This window comes from Ceratotherium simum, chromosome 6 (assembly GCF_057802395.1).
Source record: "Ceratotherium simum simum isolate JZ-2026a chromosome 6, ASM5780239v1, whole genome shotgun sequence".
Lineage (NCBI taxonomy): Eukaryota > Metazoa > Chordata > Mammalia > Perissodactyla > Rhinocerotidae > Ceratotherium > Ceratotherium simum.
Window position 1 is genome coordinate 77,773,587 of NC_141905.1, and position 27,474 is coordinate 77,801,060.

The 27,474-nt window shown below is 37.3% G+C and overlaps 2 protein-coding genes across 9 annotated transcripts; one reads left to right on the forward strand and one right to left on the reverse strand.

Moving 5' to 3' along the window:
* Positions 1 to 892: 892 nt before the first annotated feature.
* Positions 893 to 21,702, reverse strand: TIAL1 (TIA1 cytotoxic granule associated RNA binding protein like 1). 8 transcript variants are annotated; one of them, XM_004428132.3, is made up of 12 exons: positions 21,516 to 21,702; positions 14,236 to 14,332; positions 9,483 to 9,581; positions 9,190 to 9,244; positions 8,946 to 9,033; positions 6,957 to 7,032; positions 5,406 to 5,514; positions 4,987 to 5,082; positions 4,789 to 4,873; positions 4,417 to 4,540; positions 3,935 to 4,074; positions 893 to 3,089 (listed from the first exon to the last, which is right to left on the reverse strand). In XM_004428132.3, the coding sequence occupies exons 1-12, from the start codon at positions 21,545 to 21,547 to the stop codon at positions 2,963 to 2,965; spliced, it is 1,128 nt and encodes a 375-aa protein (XP_004428189.1). In that variant the 5' UTR covers positions 21,548 to 21,702; the 3' UTR covers positions 893 to 2,962. The 8 variants fall into 8 exon arrangements, with proteins under 8 accessions (XP_004428189.1, XP_004428187.1, XP_087288823.1 ...); XM_004428130.3 differs by having other exon boundaries at positions 9,483 to 9,632; XM_087432697.1 differs by lacking the exon at positions 21,516 to 21,702 and adding an exon at positions 20,247 to 20,723 and having other exon boundaries at positions 9,483 to 9,632.
* Positions 20,715 to 21,991, forward strand: LOC106801488 (uncharacterized). The gene is made up of 2 exons (XM_087432702.1): positions 20,715 to 21,548; positions 21,696 to 21,991. The coding sequence occupies exons 1-2, from the start codon at positions 20,876 to 20,878 to the stop codon at positions 21,989 to 21,991; spliced, it is 969 nt and encodes a 322-aa protein (XP_087288828.1). The 5' UTR covers positions 20,715 to 20,875.
* Positions 21,992 to 27,474: the final 5,483 nt, after the last annotated feature.

Genomic DNA, 27,474 nt, shown 5'->3' on the forward strand with positions numbered 1-27,474 from the left:
CGGTTTCCATTATTTGTGGACTCTAATGAGATTTTACTATATTAATATTCAACAGAACATACATTTTTAGAAGGATGCAGATTTCTTCTCCTCCATATCCAGAAATTAAACTTTAATTCAATAAAGCTAATGTACTTTTAATACATACAAAACATAGAAACAGATCCTGAATATATGTATACTCCACATACCTCTCTAATAAATGAAAACAAAATTGCTTATTTCATGGCAGCTTGAAAGGAGTAATTACATAATAAAAGACAATAAGAAAAACCCACTTATCATATAGTCTAGTCTTTATTGAAAGACTTACTTCAACTGTGGTTTACAGCTTTGGCTTAAGTTGGCCAGTCATTTTAGCCTCTCACTGCCAGCAGACATAAAAATCAAGTGGGAACAGCATGGGGAAAATACTAGTAGAGAGATTATTAGAGCAAGGATGGCAGTCAGAAACACAGCACCAAAATGAAGTAAGAAACATTTTCTTGCATGCCAAAGAATCTCTGCTGCTGTTTATAATGAACATGGAAAAGGCAATGATTCTTAGGCTTAAATTGGATCAAGATAGCACTGACTTCGCTTTGTTATAAGAGTCTGGAGTCTGTGTTAGCCTGACAGTTGTATTTTAAAATGGTGCATTTCATTTGGATAAGTAGCTTTATATTTTAAAAACCATTTAATATGAAATAACTTTCATCAAGTGAACTGATCATGAAATCTTGTTCTCTTTCAGATTAAGACGGACACTTCAGTCATATGTTTACCATGGCAATATAACTAATCTGGATAATTTTATTAAATCACAGAATATACAACCAGAAAACACTGCAGCTGTATTTAGCTGTTATCGCAATAAGGTATTTAATTTACTGGCAGACCAAAAAAGGCAAACTGAGAATTTAATAGGCTTTTATCAATATATATAAAAAAAAGTCTTTAGCTGTTCAAGTTTCACGTATATTCAAGAAATTTTTAACTACGAGGCATAATTGATATAATTTGAGTGTTCTCCTTAAAAAATATAAAGTAACTTTTCCATAACGTCCCCCAAAGACACTAACCATGAACAAAAGAAATAAGGGTAAATTTTATAACAGAAGAGTATAATAGATGACTACTGTGGTTAAAACTAAAGTGCCATAAAAAATCTGGCCCAAAGATGAAGAACTTCAGACTCTGTGAATTTTCATGTTTAATATATTTGTCTATATTTCTAAATGGGGAAAGAAGGAAAATAACACCAAAATTATTGTGGTCACCAATTTATAAAACCATCATTATTTTAAAGCTAATTCTAAGACTTCAAAAGTTTAAAAAATAGTAATTTGTGGGTGCTAGTTGCATCTTACTACTTAACTGTAAAGGGTTTTCTCAGTTTGGTGCCCAGGCCTCAAAACACTTCAAATACATTGCCTAAACATTTGCACCCCCTAGCTGTCAGAATTCAAATACATAAGATTTTATCTCTTTTACATTCCTGTTATGACAGAAATTTGAGGCAGATTTTATCCACGTAGTCTGAAAAATACCTCAGAAGCAAACTTCAATCTTGACATCTACCCCATCGATTCATTTACAAACTCCACACATACAACTCAGCCTCTGCTCAGGCTGATCATCCCATGCACACTACCCACAGGGGAAAAAATGAATTAAAAATCAAAGTCACAACTCTGTGTACTATTTAAGCTGAATATCCAATTATAAATTGGTACAACAAACTGTCTAAATAAGATGTTTTAGCAATCTTATTAAAAAAATTCTTGGGCAAAATATATCTAATTTTAAAAAACACCCCAAGATTTTTTAAAAACACTGTACTATACAACTTATAGGAACCTTGAAATAGGTTTACAAGGTTTTAATTAAGGTATTTACATACCAAGTGATGCAAAGCAACAACAACAAAAAATTTAATTCCAGTGACATTTTAAAATGTGCTAATGCATCAAAGATTTATATGAAATTAAAATTAAGGCTTTTTCTGTATAGTAATTTGTATAATTTTAATTTTACATAGTAGCCAACCTTGGAAATGTCAGTCTTAAACATTCTTATCAATCCATTGCATTCAATGCAGTGGAGTGTGTTAAGTGTTACTTCAAATAATTACATTGCTTGCTACTTCTATGTTGAAGCATGCTTTTTAAACACTGTGTTATTCAATATTTACAATGCATATCATTTAAACTTCATGTAAAAGCACAAGTATGACTGTCTGACTTTAATACAAACACCATACTTGGAATTTTCCCCCCCAAATGAAATGTAATTTACTACAGTTTTAATAATCAACACTTTTTAAAGTTTTAAAAATATGTCTTAATGTGGATCACCAACATTCGCTCAAGTAACTCAGACAATGCTGTTCCTTATTTAGGTTGCAAAATTTCTTTATCAGTCTGGCTTCAGTTTCTTTAGTCATAGAGAAAGTATTTCCTCCAAAGCGACTCCAAAATCATGTACTTCTTCTCAATATCACATTTTTTCCTGCTGACTTCAAATGTGGTCCACCTCAGGGTAGGGGAAGGGAGTATCAAGGTTCAGGATGAACTTATATGTGATTCCCAGTTTTTCACGATCCTCCCTTTTTTGCTCTTTTAAAAACACAGTGAGTTAAAATACTGAACAGCAAGATAAAAATGGAATAGTAGCTAAGAATCAAAATGTATTACCCATTTCTCCTATTATATCAAAATTTGTAGTCAGAATTGTCTTTATTGACTTTATTTTAGTTTTTGTACACAAAGAAAAATCATGTTCATATCCATCATGAACAAAAACTTAAAAAGGCAGAACTAGAAGACATGTGTCCTTCACCAAAGCAAAGCTGTGCTAAAGGTTCCAAACATTTCAATTTTTAAAATAAATATTTTCATTTTCCGATGTCTACTTTCATGTCTTCAGAGTGTCACAGGAAACTGAAGCTATCATGAATTACAATTTTGTTTAGAGTCCCAGCTCACTGTGTTTGGTAACTTGCCATACCATAGCCAGCTTGGTTAGGAGGAGGTATTACAGGGGGAGGAGCTTGTCCTTGGGGAGGCTGAGCACCAAATCCACCCATCCAAGCAGCAGAAGGTGATTGACTTGGAAGGAAAAAAAAAAATCTTCAGCAAACACAAAGAGAAAAATATCTATACCTTTATACAAAAATCAAGCAGACCCTAATCACAGAATAGACAAAGATAAATCAACATAACTACAACAAAGAGCAAAGAAAGAAATGATATATATCCACATATGTAGAATATCTATTTCAATATTAGCTCTTCATTTTCTGTTAAGATAACCACAACTTAACACAATGACTTTTCTGAAGAGTATCTCAAAACTGACTTTCAAAAAACGACAAATGATTCAACACATCATCTACCCATCATATACTGCACACATGGTTTATCAATTTACAAGAAATTTTAAAAACACAAGTTCATGCTGGAAAGAGAAGGAAGAAGGAACCAGTGAAAATAAAGGTCTGGGCTGGCCTGGGGGGAAAAAAGTACAAGGGACCAACCCATTCTATCAACAAAGGAAGAAAAGCAAGCTATTTTGTAACAGATAAATCTGTGGCTTCTCACAGAAGCCAAGGGTATAAATCATTAAATTTCTGAACGTATCTAGACAAAGATCTTTTCCATGCAAAAATAAACAAGTAGATAAAACAGTATATTAGAAACGTAAATCAAATTCTACCAACTGCTTATAGAGATACTAGGACACACCAAATGTTACCCCAACCTCCTTTTTCACCTAGGTAATAAAAAGCAAATTTTTAGCATCATAAATCACTTTTCATAAGGTTTCTACAACACCTAAAATGCCAAGTAGTTCGATGTATTTAATTTAAGTAGATTCTCTCTAAAAACACACATTTTTTAATTTCTTTTGTCAGAACAATATCTGTTTCTATACTGGAAAAACCCAAACTTACTCTACTCCAAATCCTTGTTGATTCCATGGTTGCCCGTATACTCCATAAGGCGGCACTTGCCACCCATTTGCCATATACTGTCCATACTGTTGTGGGTTTCCATAAACTTGGCTCCACTGGCCCCACTGACTATAGTCGACCTAGGAAAAAGCAAATTACTATTTTAGGGAACAAGTAAGAAATCCAGTATTTGAAGAAAGTGGGAGACAAGGAAGAGAAAAACTAAGTAAGCACCCTTATGTGAATAGGACTCTGTTATTTATCATTGTCTAAGTTTATTGGGGTGGTGACACCTGTGAAAAGAAAGTATTAAGATTCAGTTAATACCGCAAAATAATCACTTTTGAAATAGCATTAATAAAATCAACTGAAAGCAGCTATATGCTTTTATTTATTTTTTTGTTTATTTTACAGTTTTCTAAAGCTTTTATGTAGATATGTAAGATGGAAACCTCAAAAAGTGCTACAAAAAATCGAATTACCTGTTGGAAGTTTTTAGTCATATCAGGAGATTCTTTACCCCAATAGCATTTAACAACATGCCCTTCAATTGTAGTACCATTCACCGAAACAATGGCATGGGCCGCACTTTCATGGGTTGAAAATCTGAGAAGAAGATAATAAGGTTTCTTACCTTTTATTTTTTAAAGAACTTAACACAGTAAATAATACAGAAACACATTAGTTTATAACTGTCAACTTGGTATTTTCCTAAAGTACACTATGTAGGTAGTTTAAAGTTTGACATCACAAAGACGTACTAAAATAAACTCTGATACCTGAGGGGAGCAAATAAGATAACTGAAAGGAACGGATCAAATGTAAGAGTAACAATATTACAGGTAGAATTTTACCTGACAAACGAATAGCCCTTCTCTGGAAAAACTCTTATTTCCATAATTTGTCCAAATGGTGAGAATGTCTGTCTCATTAGCTGATCTGAAAAACAAAAACATACAAATAAAATATTTAAGGTTCATGTTTATCACGAAATTGATACTAATAGTGATGAAGTTCCACAGAGGAGGAGATTAGAAAACCAAACACTATACCTGTTAACCCAGAAGCAATTCCTCCACAGTACACAGTACAATTTTTCGGACTTGACTGGTTTACTACATCTTCAAATCTCAACTGCTTAGTGTTATCTATATGAAGAAAGAAAAAAAAATGCTGACAGTTGTATAGTATTATAGAATTGATTACTATATACTATTAAGATATGCCTTACTGGGGGAGAAAATAGAATTTTTTTTCTTGACGCTATGATTTGAGTTATAAAAAATCAGCTGATTCACAGGTCCAAATATACTTATATCAAAGCCCAATGATTTTTAGACAATTAAATTCAAGATGAAATGAGACTTGTAATGCTAATAAAATTTAAGTTTTAAGAAATTAAGACTATACTGATACACAAGTTTGTGAGGTACCCATCTAAGTTTTAACGCATATAGTGGACATAACTTACTTTCCTGTGTACTTTTAGGTGCAGGTGGTTTACGTGTGGCCCAATTGGTTCTGATTTGGCGACCACCCAACCACTGACCTCCCATATGCACAATTGCATTTTCTGCATCCTGTGGAGAAAAAACAGAGAGCGCGCGCAATTACAAACACAGAAAATAGTGGTATATAAGACCCAGTAAGATGAAATAAAATGCTGGCACTGCTGGATCCAATAAATCTTATCAGTAAATGAATTCACTAAGCATTCTAAACAAACAAAACTGAATTTAATATCACAAAGAAAATGATTTGAACTTGAAGGATTCATAAAAGCTTTTTTTTTTAAATAATTTTATTAATTTATTTATTTTTCCCCCCAAGCCCCAGTAGATAGTTGTATGTCATAGCTGCACAACCTTCTAGCTGCTGCACGTGGGACGCGGCCCCAGCATGGCCAGAGAAGCAGTGTGTCGGTGCGCGCCCGGGATCCGAACCCGGGCCACCAGCAGCGGAGCGCGTGCACTTAACCGCCAAGCCACGGGGCCGGCCCATAAAAGCTATTTTTATTTATAGATTTCAATACCAGGACAGCATTTAAGCATCAAGGGAACTTTATCATAATTCAAATATGCAAAGAAGAATCACAATCCCACTGATTAAAAAAAAGGAAGCAGAAATCCCACAAGACAAAGTTGTTTTAAAATACCTTAATTTTATGATTGATCTGTAATGTAACTTTTACTGAAGAAAATATAAAAACTCTAATATTAAGGTCTAAATCACCTGCTCCCAAAAATCTACATTCTAGTAGCAATGGATTTTTACTATGACAGAAGTTTAAAAACTCATCTTAAGATGGAAGACTTCTGCATTGTGATTTAAAATGCTGTAAAATAGCCGTCAATAAAAAAGGAGTTTAGATTATCAATAAAAAAGGAGTTTAGATTATCAGAATTAACGTGAATTTGCAAGGAATCTAAGCAAAGAAAGAATACAATTCCTGCCCTTTATCTTAATGCTTCAATAAAACACAGGTAATTTAAGTTGCTGAAACTGTTCTAAAATGCTAATATCACAGCTCATTTTATTATCTGATGTTACAGTTAATGCAAATGCTTAGATATTTTGGTACCTCTTTCTTAAAGAATACATGCAAAAACCAAGACAATTGCTTAAATTTTCATTTGCATAATTTGCTGTAGTCATTAACACCCCAGCTACAAAAATATGGATAATAATTAAAAAGTTAAAACTAAGATTTTCATGGTTAAGACTAAATATAATTTAACTTCTCTCCAAATTCTGAGATTAACTCATGAGGTTGAGCTTTAGTTCTAATACATCTTACCTTCACCAAAGCACAAATGCAACTTTAATACTCTTCCTTATAATCAGCCTAATTTTTCCCAGCTATTTCCAAGCTCATGAAAAAGAATGGATTATACTCTATTATCGAAACAGACAAAATTACAAAAAAACTTGTGTTTGTAGTTGACATCCAAAAATATTCAAGTTTCAGATTAATTAATGACTAAATTTTGTATTAAATTTAAATTGAGTTGAAAGAACGTACCAGTTTGTTATAAAAAGATACAAAACCATAGCCTTTGGATTTTCCAGTTGCCATGTCTTTAACTACTCGGGCATCCCTGTGAAAAGAAGCACAGCTAAATGAGGGAAGTAAGAGGCTTCCTCAAAATAAAAACTAAAAGGAACCACACACACTGTATTGTGAGCATTTTTTTAAATAAAATTTCAGTTAGCCCTAATTAACTACAGCCATTCCTGAACTCTCCCTAACGCTTCTTTACCTGTTAGAAAAAAGCAGTAGGACAAAAACATGTAATAAACATGCAACCTAATCAAATAGCCTGTACTTTCTAAACTAAATGCTCAAATTTGAAGATTAATAGGAACAATAGTTTCCTTTTCTAATATTCTATTGGCTAGTGTCCTCTAAGGTTTACTGGTTCTATAAATTACTGTAACAATGCTAACTACTTTACCATGCAATCTCTAAATAGTTAAATGTCTTCTGCCTAGTGATACAAAATATATGAAATATTAAAAAATTGAAAAAGAGGAAAAAATAGGAATTAAAAAGGCATACATGGCCTGTTAACAGATTTCTTTATTTTTCTTGGTCAATTCTCTACCATCATTTTGGAGTTTGGGCAGCTGTAAATTTTGAAAAATTGACATTTTCAGAAATTTAAGAAAGGAGAATAAAAAACTAACAACAATGCTAAGCACACCAGTACGAAAACAACAAATTTACACAGAAATTTTAGTGAGTAAGTTAAAATGATTGGAAATATAGAACTCCATCGAATATAGAATGTTAAAATGTAAATACTAAAATATGTATATATAAATAATGTATAATAAGAATAAATAGAAATGAGAAAAAAATCTACAACTGAGTTCCAGTGTGCACAGTTCCTTGCAGTTAGCCTTCAAGATCCTGTCCATTCTTATGAGCAATTCTGCAAAATAACCAGAATGCTATTACTTTTAATTGTGACTTGGACTTTAGAAAAACTGCAGGTCTCAGGTATAAATAAAGATTGAAAAACAGCAACCTGTATTATTTTTTATACTGATTCTTAAAACATTACTACTTACCACATTTAGAGATTAAAAAGCAAAGCAAATATCAAAATAGAAAATTAAGAATTAAATCTTTCTTTCAAATAAATTAAATCTATAGAACAACAAATTGAATAGAGAAAATATTGTTGTTCTTAGTTGAAATATATTCTTGTAAGGTAGTGCTAAAACATTAAATTCAAATCTACAGGAAATAAATACATAAAATAAACTTATTTTAATCAGAAAGATAAATTGTGATAAACATTTTATAGAACTTGTAACCACTTTTAATTTTTCAATATATTTGATCAAGTAACATACAGTGAAATTTGAGCATAAACTTTGTTAAAAATCAAACCACATTTGGGCCCTAACTAGTAGAATCAAATACCACTAACAAAAAAACATCTACTAATTAATCCCACATTTATGGCTCAGACATTGAAACATTTTAATACTATAATAGTATTACTTCTCAGCTAAAACATCAAAACACATTTATCATTATAATTAAACATGTACATTTCCGATTTAACCACAACATATCCAAGGATTTACCTACTTTCCCCCATTTATAAACTCCTCCTATAAAAGTTGAACACACAGTATAAATCACATTTATTTTTCATTAACCCATTATCTTTAACCACCAAATTTTGAAAACATTTGACAAAAAGTTGGACTTTATAATAGGTTTTACCACCCAAACATCTGCTTCAAAGATAACAAACAGAATCACTTAAAAATTTTTAACATATTATACACAGGATTAGATAAAAACAAGACCCCAAAACACTGAAATGACATTAACATTTTCAACAACAGCTACTAATCAAAAAAACCAAAACAAACAAATAAACAAAAAAAAAAATCACACTAACTAGGGAAAGAAAATCTTAATTCTGATACGAGTTAATCATATACAATTTTGCCTATCACTATTGAGCATAGTATTGATTATGATACTTACGATATTTTACCAAAGGGGGCAAATGCTGATTTAATATCTTCTGTTGTAATTTCTGGACTCAAATCCCCAACAAACACATGGAAGTGATCTGAAATCAAAGCATGTGGTAATCAAATACTTAAGAAGTCAGCTACTAAACCTTTTTTAGGCAACACTACGGGAAGAAAAAACCCTATTTAAGCTGGTAATGCTGCCAGGATAATTTCAGAACTCTTCCACAGTAAAATGCAGCAGGAGTACTTACTGGAAGTATCTTTTTTCTGGCTACTTGGTGTTGTTGCCCAGTTTACTTTGACCTCCTAAAAATAAAGATTATATTTAATACAATTATTAGGCATGTCATTATGAATCATAACACTCACCACTTACTAAATCATTTATCAAGCAGGATTATCTCTGTAAAAGCACTAGGCTGAATAAAGCAAACCATCACTTGGCAGAGCTGAGTATTTGCTTAAAAACTTGCTAAGAAAGAAAACCACTAATCTGACATGCAAATATATATACTCATTAGGTGCCATCATTCTTTTATCTTACCTTTCCCAAAATTTTTCTCCCATTCATAGCAGCTAATGCAGCAGCTGCATCTCTGTGTTCATAAAATTCCACAAAGCAATATGGGTCATTGCTTGTATGCTGCAAAACAGAAAATCCAACAGAAGAGTTGACCCTTCTGCTATCGGGTTGCTGAGAAGAAAATCCAGGAAAAAACATTACTGACAGCTAGGAATGTACAAGGTGAGACTGCAAAGTTTATGAAAGCCTAACACTTTAAAAATAAGATTTACAGCTACGCCTGACTTTGCACCTCAGAATACTGCTGTACTCAAACAGAACTCAAAAGCAGTATAGAATCATGACTATCAGTATTAAATCAAAACACAGAATTCTGGTGAATTATGTTAAATATAAAACAGAAGTTTACATTAGACCAAACAAAACCTCAAGTTCAGATTTGAGAGATAAGGACCACTCCTTACCACTGCTCTTCTCTCCCAACATTATTTTCAAAAGGATGAATTCTATTTATGCATCATAATCCTTCATAAACTGTATCCCATGACTATAAAAAAATACAGAAATGAACCAACTTTACAAACTTTACTCCTGATTGAAAAAAGGATTAGTACTATATATGATGAGACGAAATTATGTATTTCTTTTTTGGATAAGGAAGGAATGAGAATAAAAAAACAGGAAAATTTCAGATTTATAACCAGCTATGGAAATGAATTCCCTATCTTTCAAAATATTCTAATGCACTAGTGACTCTATATACTTTGGCTTGGTCTTCCAAAGACCAGAGAAGTAACACTAGTGATCAAGAAAAGAATTTCTGAAAATGTGTCTAAATAAAATATTCCAGAACAAAGCTACAATTTTATATCACAAAAATACCAATATAAGACATCTTTACTAAATATATTCTACAACACTATGCCTGACAGTAGTTTGCAAGTAGATATTTATAAAGACAATGAGAAAGTAAATAGTACTACCTAAGTTATAGCAACTTCATCACCTAACAACCAAAATGAAAATGAATTTCATAAAATTGCAACCTATACTGAATAACTACACAACTGCACAAATATATTTTTTATGTAAGGTTAAAAACATTGATCACTGTTCAATGTAAAATGCCTTAAAAAAATAATATTTAAAATGTGGAATTCTAGTTGCACTTACAAAGGATAAAAATACCAGATAAAATAAAGATCTTTTCAACAACCACTGTTTTTCATTCCAGCAAAGTTTTAGAAGAAAAATCCAAAATAAGACGTCTAAAACAATAGTGGTGAAGCAATCAGAAGGCATTTCCTTGAGGGGAAAAAAAGTGTGATCATTAATAGTGACAAGAAAACTATGGGCTCTCATACAAAATTCTATTGTCGTAGCCATATGAAGTCTCCTCTTAACTAAGAGGCAGAGAAAGGAAATGGGAGAAAAGACTCCAAATAAAAATATGCACTTCAATTCTTCTTGTAAAGAGTTAACACTACTTACCAGTAACATTCATTGAAGAAAGGATTTGAAGGCAAATAATAAGCTAAAACTGCGCTAGTCAATTTTTCCTTTTACTCCTACCTCTTCTGCCCTGATGGGGTCTAAGGAAAACACTGATAATTGTAGCAAAACATATGGGGGTCCAATGGTAGATCTATGATAACAACAGGTTTTAGTAAACTAGTCTACTCATGCATACTGACTTCAAGTTTATTTACCTAGTAGTAGGCCAGATTCCATTCAATGTACGTAGTACATGTACACACACACACGCACATTTATACATTCACATCACAATGCATTTCATCTCATTTAAGACACCACTGATTTTTGTCACATCCCAACTGTCAGAGATGTTAAAATGTTTTTAATGTTTGCCTTAGACTCGATAATATAAACTTATCATAGTATATAGGGAAAGCTGGAATCCAAGGTAAATAATATCTAAAGTAAAAAACCACAAAACTAAGGGAAAAAAGGATTTTTCATACACTGAAATGAACTTTATCAAAGGAAAATAAATGCCTAGAGTCTGTGATGGAGTTCACGCCCTTTGGAAACTTCCCATTTATACCACCACCAAGTGACACTCCAAAAATCAACTGTGTCCTTACCTTAGTGTTGTCACCAATTTTTGTTGGATGACATAAATGTCAAGACAGAGAAATATGAGATTTTAAGCTATTTACAAGTTCAAATGTAGGAGTTGTAGAATATGGATAAATTATGAAAATTCATTTCAAACTCCTCTACCCCTCAAATGGCTGATTGTACACACAAGTTTTTAAAAAATACTATTAAAATAAACCTTTACCAAATGCTTCTCAAAAATTTTCTAGTGACTTTCCATTTTCTCACATTCCATTCTCTCCTAAACCCACTCCAGTCAGCTTCCAACCCAACCAGGCCACCGAAACTTCGTGTTGAGCTCACCAATGAGCTCTTCGCCACCTCTGTGATCCCTTTTCTGTCCTCATCCTGACTTTCAAGCAGAATTCCAAACAATTGACAATTCTCTTCCTCCTCTAAATATTCTCCTTTAGATTCTACCCTACTTTTTTGGTTTTCCTGTTTCCTCACTAGAGATCTTTCAGAAGGCAGTTCTTCCTCCTTAACTCAAACTCTAATGTCACTCTAAGAGTTGAGATGCTCCAAGGCTCAGACCTAGGCCCCTCTACTCTTCTCTATCAGCAGTCTCTTCTACATCTAGGAACTAGATTCTCATCTAGCCCCATGGCTTCAAATACCACTACAAGCTGGTATCATTAGCACTGGTCTCTCTAGAGTTCCAAACTAGTTTATCCAACTGCCTACATACAATGTCCATTTAGATGTCTAATGTTAAATTTAACACTGCCAAAACAAAATTCCTGATTCCCACCACTCCCCCACCCATCCTGGGGCTCCCTCCGTCATGCCCATTTTAGCAAATAAACAGCTTTATCATCCACCATCCATCATTCTTGCAAACAAGAATCTCAGGGTCTGTCTTGATGTCTTCCTTTCCCATATGTCCCAGAGCCAATCCAATCCTATTGATTCTACCTTCAAAATAGATCCCAAATTTACCCACCTCTACTTCTATGCTACCACTCTAAAGAACAAGCCCCCATCATCTCTCACCTAGACTATTGAAATAAATCCAGCTGGTTTCCCTCCTTCTATTCTTGTCCTCTATAATCCATTCTCCACACAACAGTCATTTTCCAAACAGAGTAATCTTAAAAATATAAATCAGAGTACCTCATTACCCTGCTTAAAACCCCACCACAACCCGAGTAAAATCCAAACTGTCATGGCCTGTACTGCCCTATGTAATTCCAAATCCTGCCTGCCCACCTCTTTAGACTCAATTCCCACCACTCCCCTCGCCCACCCCACCCACCAGGCTCCAGCCATCCTGGTCTTTGGTTCCACAAACACACCACACTCATTACCAACTCCAGGCCTCTGTATTTGGGGTTCCCTCTGCCTCCAGCTCTTAACATAGATGGCACCATCTTGTTATTCCTATCTCTCAGCTCAAAGAGGTGACATCTTCCCTCACCACCTAGCCTATAGAGCACCAACCCTCCAATCATCATCACAGAACTGTTTTGTTATCTTCATAGCTCTTATTCCTATCTGGAATTATCTTGTTTATTAACAATACCCTAATATGTAAACTCATGGGAACCTTATTTGTCTGGCTCTCCATTATACTCCCAGTGTTTTAAATAGTGCCTAGTACAAAGTAAATTTTTGATTAATGAAAGAATGAATGAATAAATAATCAAAGACAGGGAGGAAAGAAGAGATAATACACCAGAATAGAATGATGATTATCATTAGTTAGGAAAGAAGATCAAAAGGCCAATTCGCTTAACAGGTTTGTAACAGTTTCCCTCTGTCTCAGGATATACACAAACTCTGTAGCACAGCGTGTGGCGCCTTCCGAACACTCCTGCCTCATCTCCTGGCATCTCTTATGACTAATCCCATTCCAAACTCCAACCATGCTACTGCTTCTGTCTTGCCCTCTCTCTTACAAGCACTCCTGCTCTGTCTACCACATTGGACCAACATTCTTCTCTCTATCTGGAATCCCTTCTTCCTTGAATTCCTTTCTAGCCAGTTTCCATTACTATCCTTTTTGCTTTCAGCCTAGACACTTACTCCTCCAAGAAGCCTCCCCTGACCTAAGACTGTACTGGACCAATGTGCTCCCACAGTACTTGAAGCTGTGTGCTTCCATAGCATTTATTATCCTATATCATTAGTGCCTGTTAACTTCTCTGTCTCCCTCATTAGACTGTAAAATTCCATGGGGCTAGGAACTGTCCTAGTCACCACTGTATCTCTAGCACTTACCGTAGTATCTGATACATAGTAAATAGTCCAAAAAAATAAGTTGATGAATTAAAAAAAAAGAAGAGAACAAACTGACACACAAGTCATTGGGCACTGCTACACCACTGGAATTGTATGAAATATCATCTAGTTTTTCAACACTCTGAGATAAGCTCTAACAACTTTTTACAAGCAGAATCACTTGAAGATAACTACCTCATGAAGAATGACCATTTGAGAATAACAGCACAGAAACTTTGTCCTCTCAAAAAAACTCCATACTAAACCCTGTTTGTCAGCCAAATCAAAGAAATCAACACAACAAACATGAATCTCTCCATCAGAATAACTTGAAGCTTAAAATGATATTTAAAATTGATACTAATAAATTCAAGTATCTCAAAATGTTAAACATCATGCTAACTGGCAGCACATGGAACTGGGAAGATCTTACCTCTGTTATCATTTTACAGCTTTTACAGGGTCCAATCTGACTGAATAACTGAAGTATAAGGACTTCTGTCACATCTCTGGAGAGGTTACCTACGTATCTGTACAAGAAAAAAAAAAACCAACATTATCAGCACTTTTCCCTCAGCTTTTGGCTCTAACACATTATCATTTAACTCATCACCTTTTATTTCATTTTAACCTCCTCTATGTTCAATAAAATTTTTCCACTTAAGTTTGAGCCTAAGAAAGTAAGATTAGCCCTTACTTAGGAAAGCAACAATTGTTCTTAGGCCACTAAAATACCACTTCAAAAGACTCTATAAAGAACAAACCAATGTGACCTTGCATACCCCAAAAGCATATTATTCTGTACCTCATATAACATTTTTTCATCTTATTTGTTAGAATAAAAATAATAAAAATTGAAACCAGCCTCAAGATAACTACAATTTCTAAATGTGAAACACAATTTAAAATAACGTGTAACACACACAAATAATACCACAAATATTGATTAAAATACCTGATCAAAAAGAAATATTAGACATAAGGTGAGTTTATCTTAGATCCCCAACCAAAGCAATTATATGAACAAAGAACAGAATTAAGGGCAAAGTCATAACAAAACACACAGAGATGGGAGGGTTTTGTTTTGTCTTGCTAAATAAGATTGTTATCTACGATAAGTCTCTACTGTTGTTTTAGGAGAGCAGGGTAAAATAATAAAAGTTCCTAGTCTAAAATGCATCAGAATCAATAAAATACATCTTAATGTAGATAACAAAACAAATACAAAGATTTCTTTAGAAATTCAGAGAAAATCTAAGACAAATCTAGGTATACCTTTGTCTACGCATACTCAAAGATATGGGATTTTTTTTTTCTGAGGAAGATTCACCCTGAGCTAACATCTGCTTTGTGTATGTGAGCCGCCACCACAGCACGGCCACTGACAGAGTGGTGTAGGTCCACGCCTGCAAACTGGGGCTGGCCTGGGATTTTTTTTAAATTACAAATTATATCGTAGTCAAATTACAAATATGTATTTTGTATAATAAATTTAAGATACAGATAAATTCGAAAGAAAAGAAAAGACCACCACATCCCAGAGATGATCACCTTGGTTTCTCTTGTACCACGGATTTATCTTAATTTACCTTAACAAACTGCCAAACTTTTAAGTCTTTCTGGTACTCAGTGCATAATTCCTAAAATTCGCCTCTGTTATGAACAACCTCATAAACCAAACAATATTTGTAAAATTAACATAGTTTCTTCTGGAAAGCAAAAGGACATAGTTTTATTTTCCTAACTATAATATACAACATCTGGAAAATGAGTAGTGAGGCCAAAATAAGCCTTGCATCTATGGTTACTATTTTAAATATATAACTGCTTTAAGACAGAACACTCTAAAAGAGAAAAATAGGCTGAAAAGGTAAGGTTAAATGTAAAAAAAAAAAAAAAAAAAAATTATCTGATTAAGATTGAGTAGCAATTTTCTGGGGCCGGCCCGGTGGCATAGTGGTTAACATATGCTCTACTTCGGCAGCCTGGGATTCACAGGCCTGGATCCTGGGTGTGGACCTACACACCACTTATCAAGGCATGCTGTCGCAGGCGTCACACATACAAAGTAGAGGAAGATGGGCACGAATGCTAGCCCAGGGCCAATCTTCCTCAGCAAAAAGAGGAGGATTGGCAACAGATGTTAGCTCAGGGCTTTTTGTGTTTCCTCTGAAAAAAAAAATAAAACTAAAAAAAAAAAAAAAGAATGAATAGCAATTTTCCAGTTCAGCTAAGAATGTCACTGGAATATGCACTAAATAACATTAATTTACATGGTCTAAAACTGAAACACAAGTCCAACATCACTTTAATTTAGTTAAACTTACTTAAAATTAGAAGACTAAACCAGTGATAAACTGGTTTAGGTCCACTATGCCATCTCTTCTTTATACTTAAAGTAGAGCAGACCCATCAGTAGGCCAGGCAGTGACACGCTTTTTCCAGCAGTAGTGAAAGGTTATAGGATTATGAGCTAGCCAGACAACTGCCCGTCCCTTTTTAACTTACAGGGGTTTGAGAGCCTGTATCCATGGAATAATTTCTTTTTGTATAAGGCAGACCTATCTATAAAGAAAATGAAGAAGTAACCTGGTCTCCTAAGTGTTATACTCATCTAACCTAAAGTGCTAATTAGCTCATTTCTAAGAGAATCGAAGAGGAGTGGATAAAACTGATTTTCACACACTGAAGCTAACTAGTAACAAGTTTAAAACAGAATTATCATTTTAATATAATAAATTTTAAATGATTTATATAGTTTTAAATTTGCATTACCATTTAAACACTGATTTGTTCAGGAAAAACTGCATGGGCATTAATTACCTTCCATATCTAACAGTCACAATTAAAGCTGTTTCTGTTTCACAGGATTTTTATTCCAAGTCAACCTATTTCCAATCAGTTATAGATTCTGAAGAATTTCTAGAGGCACATGTAGACATGTTAATTTACATTTCAAGCACTGATGCCAAAGAGCAAAATGTTAATCTAAGTTTAGAATGTCATGAAATATTTATAGAAAAATCCAGTTTTAAAGTTCCCCATTTTTCAAACATCTCCACCGGAAGTTCAGTGGTAAACAGCAAACTAAATTCCAAAAACTAATATAAAAAAGTTATTTAAGTACCTTTTCATTATCATAAAATTACCTGCCCCAAAATAAATACTAAAGAAATATTTAAGACAAATGTTCAACACCTGATCTGGCAAGAACAGCTCTCAGCAGGGTACTGAAATGGCTGGTTGTCTACTGAAATGGTATCTTTTTTCTTTCTAAATTACAGTTTCTACACTTCACTTTCTTCCTGCTCTGCTTATGAAGTAGCCAACATATTCTAAAGTTCCACGTGTGTAAATACAAAATTTCTACTTGAAGAACATATACAAAATAACAGAAAAAAGACAAATGGCTCAAATTCAATTCAAAGAGTAAACACTTAGGAAATTCCAAAACGATTTTTTAGTCAAGAAAAAAAGAGCATACCTGAGGTCTATTTTGTCTTTTAAGAACAACTACAGGAACTAAAGCATTAAAAACAGAAAATGATGCTTTTATCTCTAATATCAGGGTTAAAATCCAAATTGAGACTAGAAACTTGCCAGCTTCACAGTGGGCAAAAGTTCACATTGCCAAACTACTTCCTATGTCCAGCTGGGCAGAATTTTAAGTTAAGAACATCATGCCTTTCAGAAGACTAATCACACTTTTTCAACACTAAATGCGCTCTCACTCTGAAAAGAGGAGCCCTACCAAGGCTGAAATTGCCAGCACTTTTGTTACACAAGATACTATAACTAAATTTCTATGAAAGTAACATTTTTGCTTTTGTTCTTGACAAGCTCCTATATAAGAGAAGATTCTGCAACAATGTCCTTCAATGAACTGATCAATTTGTCGATATTTCATTTTAGGAAGGAGGCAGGGCAGAAGAAATGTGCAGGAGATACAAGCAAAGCAACCAACTACATAAGGGATATCAACACGCATACACATACACTTTAAAGAAACAGAAAATATGATTAAATTGAACTATGGGCTTAATTACAGCCACAATGTAGCCTAATCCATGGGATGGCTAGTAAGTTTTTCCTTTTGAGGAAGAACAGCCCTGAGCTAACATCCATGCCAAACCTCCTCTTTCTGCTGAGAAAGACTGGCCCTGAGCTAACATCTACTGCCAATCCTCCTCCTTTTTTTCCCCTTTTTCTCCCCAAAGCCCCAGTAGATAGTTGTATGTCATAGTTGCACATCCTGCTAGTTGCTGTATGTGGGACGCGGCCTCAGCATGGCGGGAGAAGCGGTGTGTCAGTGTGCGCCCGGGATCCGAAGCCGGGCCGCCAGTAGTGGAGTGCGCTCACTTAACCGCTAAGCCACGGGGCCAGCCCCCGCTAGTAAGTTTTATAATGAGATTTAATAGTATTTTCTTCTGCTATTGCCCTTAGATATTCAGGTTATACTCTAAATCACTGGTTTATTTTCTCTTTTTGACTGAGTCTCCATCAGGAAAAAAGAACAGCCTTAAAGATAGCATTGCATGACACAGTATAATCCCAGATTCACAATTCCTACTCATTTTGGTGCAAGAAACAGATGAAAAAAATAAATTAAACTACAATAGAACACCATTACAATTTAATGTTATATTATAGATTCAGATATACCATGGATCAATCACTGCATGCAAAGCCACCCACAACACAAGCCTGAAATGTGGGTCCTATAAGGTAGGTGTCAGGCAGTCCAATTCAACACCAGTATTATAACGCATGATCTCGTTTAGTTTTTTTTAGAGCACAAGTTACCCAATACATATTACCCCAAAATAAATGTTAAATGAGAACAAAGAACATCAGAAAACAGAACTTTAAAGCAACTATATGACAAATAAACTTCAGGTTCAACATCAAAGCAATTCTATACCACTTTAAATACCATCAAATAAATTAGTAATACTGTAGGTAATGAATATTTAAAGACCTACCTAGGCTATAACACCATATTGTTTTCTGATGATAGAACCATATGTCTTAGCTTGTGTGTGTCTGCAGGAAAAAAACCTCACTAGTAACACACAGGCATTTTAAGGAAACAGTTTAAGATAAACTTTGTTAAGAGTACATTCTTTTAAAACATACTAACCACTTGAAAACCTAATCCATAGATCACAGTGTAAAATAAAAGGACCTCCATAAATAAACAAAACAAAACCCTACTAGATATCAACCTCTAAAGTCATGTTCAAAGTTTTTATCATGTTACTTGTATCTAAAAGAACGTTTTGAGGAGAAATACGTAAAATGAACACAAAAAAAACTACTATGCATTATTTTTATTAAAATCTGACAAAAATCCCAATTGTGAAACATTTGCTTTTATTTCAAAATATTACATTTGAAAGGTTTTAAAAATATGAAAAAATCAACAGACAGCACCACGTCTGACAGTCATGTCTCCCTATAATTTTAAATCAATCAGGAATTTTAAAAAACGGACTTAATACCAATTTAAAGAAAAGAAGTATAATCATTGTAAAACATTTGGGTACCTCTTATGTTCCAGGCAGTGAACTAAGTGCTGCAGGGTAAGACCTAAAAAGATGTAGCAGTCCTCGTCTAAAAAAAAACCCCTTCCCATGGAGAAGAGTGGGAGAAGGAAAAAGGAAGACAGTATAGTAAACGTGTACTGACATACAGGTACAAGAAGCTCAAGGTATTTCTTTACCCATATGTATACATGCCACATTTTTAGATAACTGTAAACATAAACAATTTAAGTGTGTTTCAGAGGAAGAACAGTAGATTGGAGAAGGTAAAGGTAAGAAATACGTGACAAAGTTAACTTATTACTCTACTGGAGAAGGTCTAAGGTCTGACAGAAGAAGACAAGGTACATGCAAAGATAGTTGTACGAATTAAAGATATTCAAATAGCATACTATTTAGCACGACAAAACCAGGAATCCCTCTTCATAAAGAACAGACAGATACAGTTAATGAGAAATGTGCCATAAGAATTTACCAATTATTCAGTAGCTATTATGATCAATGATGACATTTCAGATTTTTAGATACAATGTAACTTTTATCTTTGTTAAACACATGCTAGCTAGGCACTAAATCCAGCTTTCCCAGATGCTTCCATCAAAGTTCACATCGCTAACTAAATACCAAGCCTTGGCTTCAACAGATGTTCAAGTTTGTCCCAATTCTCTCTGTTCTGGGAAAAGAAGGAAGAAATGGAAAACAACACAAAACATAAGTATAAAAGTTCTACTAAGTAGGCTTTTCATTCAAGCATTTGATGTGCTTAAGTTGGCTGCAAATTCTCAAAACTGGATGGCAAATACTTTAGGGAGACATTAGAGAAATAGGAATAGAGTGCAAGACCCTCCCCCCCAAAAAACAAAAAACCAAATAAATATCAACAGTGAATATAAATATCTACCTTTTTTTACTGAGCGGACTTTCTTTGGTAGGAGTAAAGAGATGAGAAGCTAGTCAAATTCCCTGAATACCCACGCACATTCATCTATTCCCCAAAAAGTAATTTCCCCATCAGATAGCAGAGCCAAGTGAACTATGATCATATCAACACCAGGCAGAGAAAACAAAGCAGCGATCTGACTCCGTGTACTCGAGGTACGTGCGCTGAGCTTCCAGAGGCCAGGAAAACCGAAGGTGCCCAACTTAAACATTTATCAGAAATTACTCAGACTTAAAAAAAAAAAATGCAGGAAAACGAAAGGAGGGCCACACTATCCAGAAAGGAATGCATATGCTGAGTCATCACTCTTCATTAGGAAAGGAAGGAAACTCGAATAAGCGGTGGGAAGATGAAATTCATTCATTAGATTGAGCTTCATGTAAAAAGCAACAGCAAGATAGAAGAAAAAGCGCTCAAAAGACACACGTCGAATAGCGGATAAAGACATAATTTTATCCAACTCTGAAGGTCTCGACGCACAAACAGATTAGGAAGAAATAACACCAAATGAGCAAAAGCAGTTTAACAACTGGCTGTCAGTTTGTCGTAGGTAGCGCTCAAAGTAAACTTCGTTATCCAAGAAAGGAAAGATGCTCCGGCAGCAAGAGGCATCCCTTTTGCACTTCAAAAGTAGCGGGCGCCGAGCGAGTGTTTCTGACAGCGTGGGCGGGGGCACGTGGGGCAGAAAGAGTAGGGGCTTGAGTGGCCGAAGAGCGTCCGGCTTCCTCGGAGAGCTCAGCTTGGGAGAAGAGCCGGGAGCGACTGGAGCTGGGGACGTGGAGGGCGTGAGTGCTAATTCCCCCCGGCCCGCAGGGGATGCGGCTGCCGTCCCACCCCCAGTCCCACCCCCACCAGGCCCTGCCCCCGGGGGGACCCGCAGCTCTCGGCCCAGCCCAGGGCCCCAAAAGCAGAGGGACAGCAGGAGCTCTCCCGGGCCTGACAGCCTCTGCGGTGCAGAAACCCGGCCTAGAAAGGGTATGCCAAGAAGGGCGCGAGAGGAAAAGGTCGCAACAAGCCCCAGACCCCAGGAAGTGACTGTGTTTGGGGGAAGGGAGGGCTTCCTTCCCAAGGAAAACGGGACAGAGGAGGAATACACTTCGCGTCCGCGCCACCGCGGCCAGGGAGCCGCCGCGAGTCCTGGCTTCGGCCCCGTTCTCCTGCTCCCTCCCTCAGCGTCCCGCGGCGCCCGGGCCTCTCGGCGCCCGGCACCCCCCCGTCTCGGGTACTCACAGAGTCCGGGGCTGCCCGTCGTCTTCCATCATGGTGGGTGCGACGGAGCGATCCCGGGACAAGGGGGAGGGCAGGGCTGGGGAGGGGAGGGGGTGGGGAGGAAGGGGAGGGGGGCTCCGGGCACCGGCTGGGGACAGAGGAAAAGGCACCGAACCCTGCTCTCGGGCTCTCTCCCCCCAGCCCGCTCCGGACACTGCGCTCCAACCAGGAGGAGCAGGAGGAGGAGGAGGATGAACAAAATGGCCGCCGCCACCAGCCAGGCAGGAAACGGGACAGAGCGCAGGCGCGGCCCGCCAGGTCACCGCTCAGGCCAGACGCGACGGCCTGCAAAGGGAACAACGGAGGGGCGAGAAAAATGGGCCGCTGAGAAAACCCTGTGCCCGGTCACGACGGACCACGTCGTCGCTGTGCGCCTGGTAGCCGGCCGAAGACCAGCAAGCTCAAGAAGAGATCGGGTAAAAAGAAAACCGCCGTGAAGCTGAAGTCTCTGGGAATTGTGGTCCTGGAAATGAAAGAGGGAAGCACTTCTCCAGAGGACTTCTGGGAACTGTAGTCCAAAGGAGACAGCCAAGGGAGACGGCCGGCGCCCGTGCCGCGCTGGGACGAGAACAAGAGACTTGTGGGTAGTGTAGTCGTACGTGAGGACGTGCGGCGACCAGGAAGTCGGCGTGCTGGGAGGGGAGGGGGAGAATAAAAGCGACGTTAAAAGGCGGAGAAACGAGGTGGGAAAAACATTGTCTGGGAAGTAAACTACAAGTCCCAGAGTGCCTCGCGCTGGGGGCTGTCCTAGGAGTGCTCCAGGCATTTTAAGGCTCTTCAGTTGGCTCTTCAGTGAGCTGCTGCTCCGCCCCCGTCTAGCCCGAGAGCGGTTTCTTCAACTGCGGCCAAGGCAGTGCTCTGTCTCCGCGTGGTGTCCGAGCCAGCAGGCCTTTCTGGCCCTCAACTGTTAATCAAAACAGCTGGCCCGCGGTCATCAACCGCCGCCCCGCGAGACGGGCCAGAGGGCTTGGGGGGACCTCGGGCCGGCGCTGAGCTGGGAGCTGCGCTCACCGGGGCCCCTTGGGCTTCCCAAGGGCCGGCTGCGTCCTTTGGGCGCGTTTTTCCGCAAATAGGTATACCCAGCCTAGGTAGCCTGCTTATAGATAGATCAACAAGTTTCAAAGGTTTCCCTATCTATGATCTCATCGGATAAGGGAGTAAGAAGAGCGGTCTACCCATTAAAATGACTCATCGAGTCAGTGTGCGGTGCGGTGATGATGCCCTCCTACCCCCTTATTTAATTCTTAGAGTGAAAACAATCTTTGGGCCGAGACGTGCATAGATTTAAGGTTCTGTTTACAGACATCCATCATGAGGACGGGGAGTGAGGTCTTGCTTGAAAATGGGGGAAGCCACGTTCAAACTGGCTCTAGCCCTGTAGAACGTTTTTTCACCTAACAAAAGTTCACGGTGCGCCTTTTCCCGCCACCTAAGCGTCTTTAGGAGAACGTTACTGAGTTAGTCCCCGCTCTTGTAGCTTAGTGAAGGGTGCTGGTGAAGAAAGATTTTTTTCAGCCTGTTGCCCTAGCTTAAGGGTCCCAGTTAGTGCCTGAAGAGTTGGTTCTACAAACGTGTACTGAGTACTGACTAAGCGGCTGTGCTGCTGGTACCACTGAATCCTAATCCTGTAAGGGTGGTCAGCCGTGCAGCCAAAGCGTTGTAATGTTGATTTGAGGAGGGGAGGGAGATTTCAACCTGGACGTGTTCATAGAGAACACGACAAGGGACCTGAGCCCTATAAGAGTCAGTGGGAACTGCAAAAGGGCACAGAGGCCCGGATCCATGCTCAAGTATATAGTAGTTTTTTTGGAAGGGAGGAGGGGGGAATGCATGGAGTAGGGGTCCTGAGAACTAAGAGAGGTGGGCAGGGGCTTTATGGAACCATATTGTTAAGAATTTATACCAAGCTGAGGAATTGGAGCTTTGTCTTCCAGGCAGTGAGGAGTCGTTCAAGGGTTTTTTAATTTTTTTTAAATTGGACCTAGGTATACAACTGGATTTATCATAATCCAGTTCATCATTGACCCATGTCTGGTCCACTGTATTGTATTAGTTTCCTATTGCTGCTTTAACATGTTTAGTGGCTTAAAACAACAGGAATAATAATTATTATCTTGTGGTTCTAGAGATCAGAAGTCCGAAATCAGTTTCACTTGGCTAAAATCAAGATGTTGGCAGGGCTGGTTCCTTCTGAAGTCTAGGGGAGAATTGATTCCTTGACTTTTCGAGCTTCTAGAGGCTGCCTGCATTCCTTAGCTTTTGGCCCCATCTACCATCTTCAAAAACAGCATAGCATCTTCTTTCCTCTCTGATCTCTGTTTCTGTCCTTATGCCTCTTTCTGACTGGTCCTCCTGCCTCCCTCTTTCACTTTCAACGACCCTTTGTGACGACACTGGGCCAGGATAATCTCCCCGTCTGAAGACCGTTAACTTAAATCACATCAACTAAGTTCCTTTTACCATAACATAATATAACATATTCAGTGGTTCTGGGGATTAGGACATAGACATCTTTGGTAGGCCATTATTCAGCCTGCTACACCTGTCTTTATTAATTTAGTTGCTTTTAATAATGTAATAATAGCTGTGAACTCTCCACCCTAAAAAAAGTTATAATGACAGAAATTTACAACTAAATGTATAGTTTGCCTCCCACACACACTAACTCATTCTCCTGCCTCCTCTTACCTTGGATAACCATCATCCTTTACCATTTCTTGTTTTCCTTTTTTACAAAGTTTTTTCCATATATATACATATATATACACCTAAAAAGTGTGTGTGTATACACCTGTATTTTCAAGTTGTTTTTAATGTAATAAAAAGAATATGTCCACTACACACCTATTAGAATTCAAAACAGTCTAAAATCCAAAACAGTCACAACACAAAATGCTGATGAGGATGTAAAGCAACAGGCACTCTCATTCATTGCTGGTGGGAGTGCAAAATGGTACAGCCACTTTGGAAGACATTTTGGCAGTTTCTTACAAAGCTAACTATCTCCTAGGTATTTACCCAACTAAGTTGACAACTCACGGTCCACATAGAAACCTGCACATGAGTGTTTACAGCAGCTTCATTTGTAATTGCCAAAAATTGGAAGCAACCAGGATGTCGTTCATTAAGTAAATGAATAAACTGTAGTACATCCAGACAAGGAAATATTATTCAGTGACAGAAAGCCACAAAAAGACATGGAGGAATCTTAAACGTATATTGCTAAGTGAAAGAAGCCAATCCGAAAAGCCTGCGTACTGTATGATTCCAACTATGTGACATTCTGGAAAGGCAAAGCAATAGAGACAGTAAAAAGATGACTGGTGCCCAAGGGAGCTGGGGGAGATGAATAGGTGGAGCACAGAGCATTTTTACGGTGGTGAAACTATTCTGTATGATACTGTAATGGTGGATCCCATAGAACTGTACGACACAGAGTGAATCCAAATGTAAACTAGGGACTTCAGTTAATAATAATGTATCAATATTCAATTGCAATCGGTTCATCAATTGCAACAAATGTACCACATAAATGCAAGATGGTAATAATACTGGGACCTTTGCTGGAGTGGGAAGTGGGTATATTGGAACTTTGTACTTTCTGCACAATTTTTCTGTAAACCTGAAATTGCTCTAAAAAATAAAGCCTGTTACAAAGGAAAGAAAACATGCATTTGTACCCTTTTGAGACTTTTTTTCACCTAATGTAACATAGGTAAGATTCAGCCATATTTTATATATTTAGTTCATTTGTTTTCACTATTGTATGTCTGATTTCTCATTGATGGACATTTGGGTTGCTTCCAGGTTTTTACTATTATGAATAGTGCTGCTATGAACATTCTCCTACGTCTCCTATTATAGACGTGCAAGAGCTGTCTTTGGTCTATTCAGGTTTATACTTAAAAGTAGAATTGTTGGGTCACAGGGTATGTGCATATTCAATTTTAAAAGATAGGGCCGGCCCTGTGGCTTGGTGGTTAAGTGCGCGCGCTGCGATGCTGGCGGCCCGGGTTCGGATCCCGGGTGCGCATTGAGGCACCACTTCTCCGTTCATCCTGAGGCCGAGTCCCACATACAGCAACTAGAAGGATGTGCAGCTACGACACACAACTATCCACTGGGGCTTTGGGGGGAAAAAATAAAATAAATAAAATCTTAAAAAAAAAAATCTTAAAAGATAACGTCAAATATTTTTTCCAAAGTGGACACACAGATTTGCACTCCTGTGAGCATTGTGTAGGAGGTTTAATGAATGGATCCACATTCTCTTCCATACTTGCTTTTATCAGACTTTTTACATTTTTATCAATTGAAGTGTTAGCTCAATATGATCTTAATTTGCATTTACCTAACCAATAAGATTGAACATCTCTTCATATTTTCTTAGCCATATGTGTTTCCTCTTCTGAAAAATGCCTGTTGATATCTTTTGCCTATTTTTCTATTAGGTTATATGTGCTTTTCTGGTTGATTTTTTTGGAATCTTATGCTAATCCTTTCTCATTTCTGTATATTGCAAATATCTTCTCCCAGTTTGTAACTCGTTTCTCTCTTTTTAAAAATACCTTCAATGAACAAAATTCTTAATTTTAAAGTGGTCAAATCTATTTTTGGATGTGTGTGTGTGTGTGTGTGTCCTGTTTAAGAAATATTTCCCTACCTCAGAGTCTAATTTATAGATTCTGAAACATACCCATACAGTCTTCTAAAACTTTTAAAACTTTGTATTTGACATTTAAGTCATTAATCCACCTGGAGTTAGCTTTTGTATACATGTATGGTAGGGATCCAGTTTCACATTTTTCCGCATGGATAACCGTGATTTTTTAACTCCATTTATTGAACAGCTTTCCCCAACCTTTCCCGATTGATCTGACATGCTCCCTCTGTCATTGTGCAGTTTGGGTCCTCTGAGAAAAAGATACCAAGATGGAATTAGATGTGCAAGAGGTGTATTGAGGGAAACTCTTATGAAGGATGAACGGAGGAGGAACTGGAATAGGCCAGGATGCCCACAATACAGGTTAGACACTTGTGAAAAGAGAGAAGGAAGGAAGGAGAGTTGGCTAGGAATTTCCTCAGATTGATGCGGCTCTAAGAAAGTCTTGGCTAGGCCAGTAGGGAGCCCCTGAGCAAAGATTGCACCTTAGAGGAGTCCCATGTGGGCAGAAATGGCCCAGCTCCAGTACCCGTGCCATCTCAGTCACTGGATGAAAGTGGCCCTGGGAGAGAGCATGGTCTCTGCGTGAATGCTGCAGCGGATGTAAAGTTGCTGTCTTCTAACCTGGAGAAGACCTGGAGGCTGTCCACTGACTATACTTCTTGCAGCAGGTTCTCTTGGAGGGAGGTCTGAGTAGGGCACCTTCATGGCCACCAGAGCCACATACCGGAGTTTCACATATACACCACATATACACATATACACATATACACCATTTGTTTCTGGGCTCTCTGTTCTATTCCATTGGCCAACTTCTCTATGCCTGTGCCAATACAAAGCTATATGTTCATAATAAGTTCTGGTAGAGTTAGTCTCCTCCTTCCTACCCTTCTTTAGAAATGTCTTGGCTATTTTTGGTCCTTTACTCTTCCATATGTAGTCAGAGGTTTTAAGCAAAGGAGTAATATCAGATCTGTATTATAGCAAGATAACTCAGGCTGTTGTGTGGATTATTATAGGAATGAAAGATTTCAGGCTGAGAGAGCTTCTGGGACATAATTTCAATAGTCCAGGAAAGAAATAAGGAGGTATATGTTGAGTGGATTTAGGCAGTAGCAATGAGAAAAGACAGAGGTTATGGGTACAAGATAGCAGGGAGACAGAAGGGTAGGAGAAATAAAAACCTGAGATAATTCCCATGTTAATGGCTTGACTGTCTGCCCAGATTGTGGGGCCTTTCACTGAGTCAGGAAATAC